The sequence below is a fragment of the Corapipo altera genome, unplaced genomic scaffold (assembly GCF_003945725.1).
Source record: "Corapipo altera isolate COAL_440 unplaced genomic scaffold, ASM394572v1 50, whole genome shotgun sequence".
In the NCBI taxonomy this organism is placed as follows: domain Eukaryota; kingdom Metazoa; phylum Chordata; class Aves; order Passeriformes; family Pipridae; genus Corapipo; species Corapipo altera.
Window position 1 is genome coordinate 134,440 of NW_020884889.1, and position 2,157 is coordinate 136,596.

Here is a 2,157-nt window from a genome sequence, read left to right on the forward strand (position 1 = left end):
AAAGAAAAAATAGGGGGAAAGGGGGAAAAAAAGGGGAAAAAGGAAAAAGAAGAAAAAAAATGAAAGAAATAAAGAAGATAAAAGGAGATAGGAGATAAAAAAGAAAAGTCCTGATGGGGTCGGCCAGGCCTTACCTCGGACGATCTGCAGCTGCTGCACCATCTCTTCCCGGTACGCCAGTTCCCGCTTCATCTGGTCCTGGAAGTTATCTGCGGGACGGGGGGTCAGCACCGCTCCCGGTGCGGGGCCCGCTCCCGGCCGGGGCGGGGGATGAGCGGGGGACAGGTCAGCGGTACCTTTCAAGCTCTGGAAGTCCCTCTCCAGCTTTTTCCTCAGCTCCATTTGCTCCAGGACCAGTTTTTGTAACTCATCTGTTTTAAAAATACACGGCGGGGTTGAGGGGAGCCCGCACTTTTCCATCTGGAGGCGGCTCAGCGCGGCGCTAATCGCATTACGTTACATTAATCACAGGAGTTAATCACTCCCGCACAAAACACAAATACCTCGAGCCGCGGGGAGAGGCCGGGGGGTGCCGCCGGCCCCCCTCCCCCTCCAACCCGCCCCGTCGGGGCGCCGACCCCCGCACTCCTCGCCCCGCACCCCCGCCTCACCTCGGGCCAAGTTTTCGATGTCCTTCTCCACCAGCTGCGTCCCGGTGACATCCATGGCAAGGCCTTCCTCTCCTGCGGGGGGGGCAAAGCGCCGTCAGCCCCGCCGGGGGGGCTCCGCGGACCCCGCATCGCCCGCGGAGGGGCCGCGCATCGCCCCGCGGGGGAGCGCGGAGCGGGGCTTACCTCTGTCGGTATTTACAGGGCTGGGATGAGAGACATTCCTTTGGTCCTGATAGGATTTTCTGGTCTCTAAATCCTCTGCCGCGGAGTGATTGTCTTCTTTATCTTGCTCTTAAAGTTAATAAACCGATTTTCAACCATAAGCAATGAAAGTATGGTCCTGATATATCCTTAATTACATAATTACGGACAAAGCCCTCGTTAAAACCTTCTTAGCGGACATCCTAATCGCTTTGCTGTTGGAAAGTAGCTTGTGGGCAGGAGCTTGGCCCTCCCGGCCCATCCCCGCCGCACCGGCAGCGGCCACGGCGGCATCGCCGGGCCCGGGGGGGCTCCGGCCCCGACCCCCGCCCGGGAACCGTTTGTTTCGCTTTTCTCCCGAAATCCCCCCAAACGAAAGCGGCGGCCCGGGTGCCCCCCCGGGGCTGAGCCGCCGGCGGGGGCCTCCCCCGGGGCCGCGCCCTCGGAGCGCCCCGTCCGCCCGCCCCCGGCCCGCGTTACCCTTGGCCTCGGGGGTGCAGAGGAAGGCGGCGGGGGCTCCCAGGGACGCGGCGGGTTTCAGTGGCTGCAGGGGCTCCCCCCTCTCCGGCGCGAACACCTACAAAAGAGCGAGTCAGGGCCCCCGGGCCGGCCCCTCGGGGACCCCCGAGGGCAGGTCCCTCCCGGCCCCGCACCTCGTAGGCGCCGCCGCTGCTGCTGCTCCGCTCGGGGCTGCCGTCGGGGGCCGGGCCGCCCTCCGTGGGCACCTCGCCCGTCTTCTCCTCGGGCCCGTCGGCCCCGGCGGGCGGCGGCTCCTCGGGCCCCGCCAGCAGCCGCGGCGGTTCCCGGCCCTCGGAGGGGACGGCGGCGGCGGGGACGGCGGCGGATTCCTCCTCCTCGTCCTCCGGGAAGCGGTTGGACTCTACGTCCACCTCGGGCTCCTCGGCCGTGTCCCCCCCGGGGGACAGCGAGCGGTAGCTGGAGCTGCCCTCGCTGAGGAAGTCCGGGGAGAGGTAGCCGGGGCCGCGGGGCCCCGCGCCGCCGAACGCCTCGCGGGTGCCGTAGAGCTTGGCGATGCTCTCGGCGTCCTTCACCACCGGGCGGAAGGCGGACAGGTAACTGCCCTTCCTGGGCAGCGGCAGCGGGGCGAGCAGCGCCTCGTCCCCGGAGCGCTCCTCCTCGCCCGCCGCCCGCGACAGGGCGCTGGGGCAGCGCTCGCCCTCCCCCCCCGCGCCCTCCTGGGGGGTCGCGCTGCTCCTGCCGCTGCCCGAGGGCTCGGAGCCCTCCAGCTCCCCGTGCCGCCCCGCCAGCCCCGCCGGCTCGGCCGCCGCCGCCGCCGCCGCTGCCGCCGCCGCCACCACCACGGCGGTGGCGGCCGCCTTGGCCG

At 68.4% G+C, this 2,157-nt stretch overlaps 1 protein-coding gene across 1 annotated transcript in view; it reads right to left on the reverse strand.

Annotated features, from left to right (window-relative positions):
- SKOR1 (SKI family transcriptional corepressor 1) overlaps positions 1-2,157 on the reverse strand; it is a 10,742-nt gene that overhangs the window by 1,179 nt on the left and 7,406 nt on the right. The window contains exons 4-9 of the mRNA XM_027644535.1: positions 1,466-2,149; positions 1,293-1,389; positions 795-902; positions 612-683; positions 297-371; positions 135-209 (exon numbers count right to left, since the gene is read on the reverse strand). Of these exons, the coding sequence (XP_027500336.1) occupies positions 135-209; positions 297-371; positions 612-683; positions 795-902; positions 1,293-1,389; positions 1,466-2,149 (1,111 nt within the window). The remainder of the gene's footprint in view (positions 1-134; positions 210-296; positions 372-611; positions 684-794; positions 903-1,292; positions 1,390-1,465; positions 2,150-2,157) is intronic.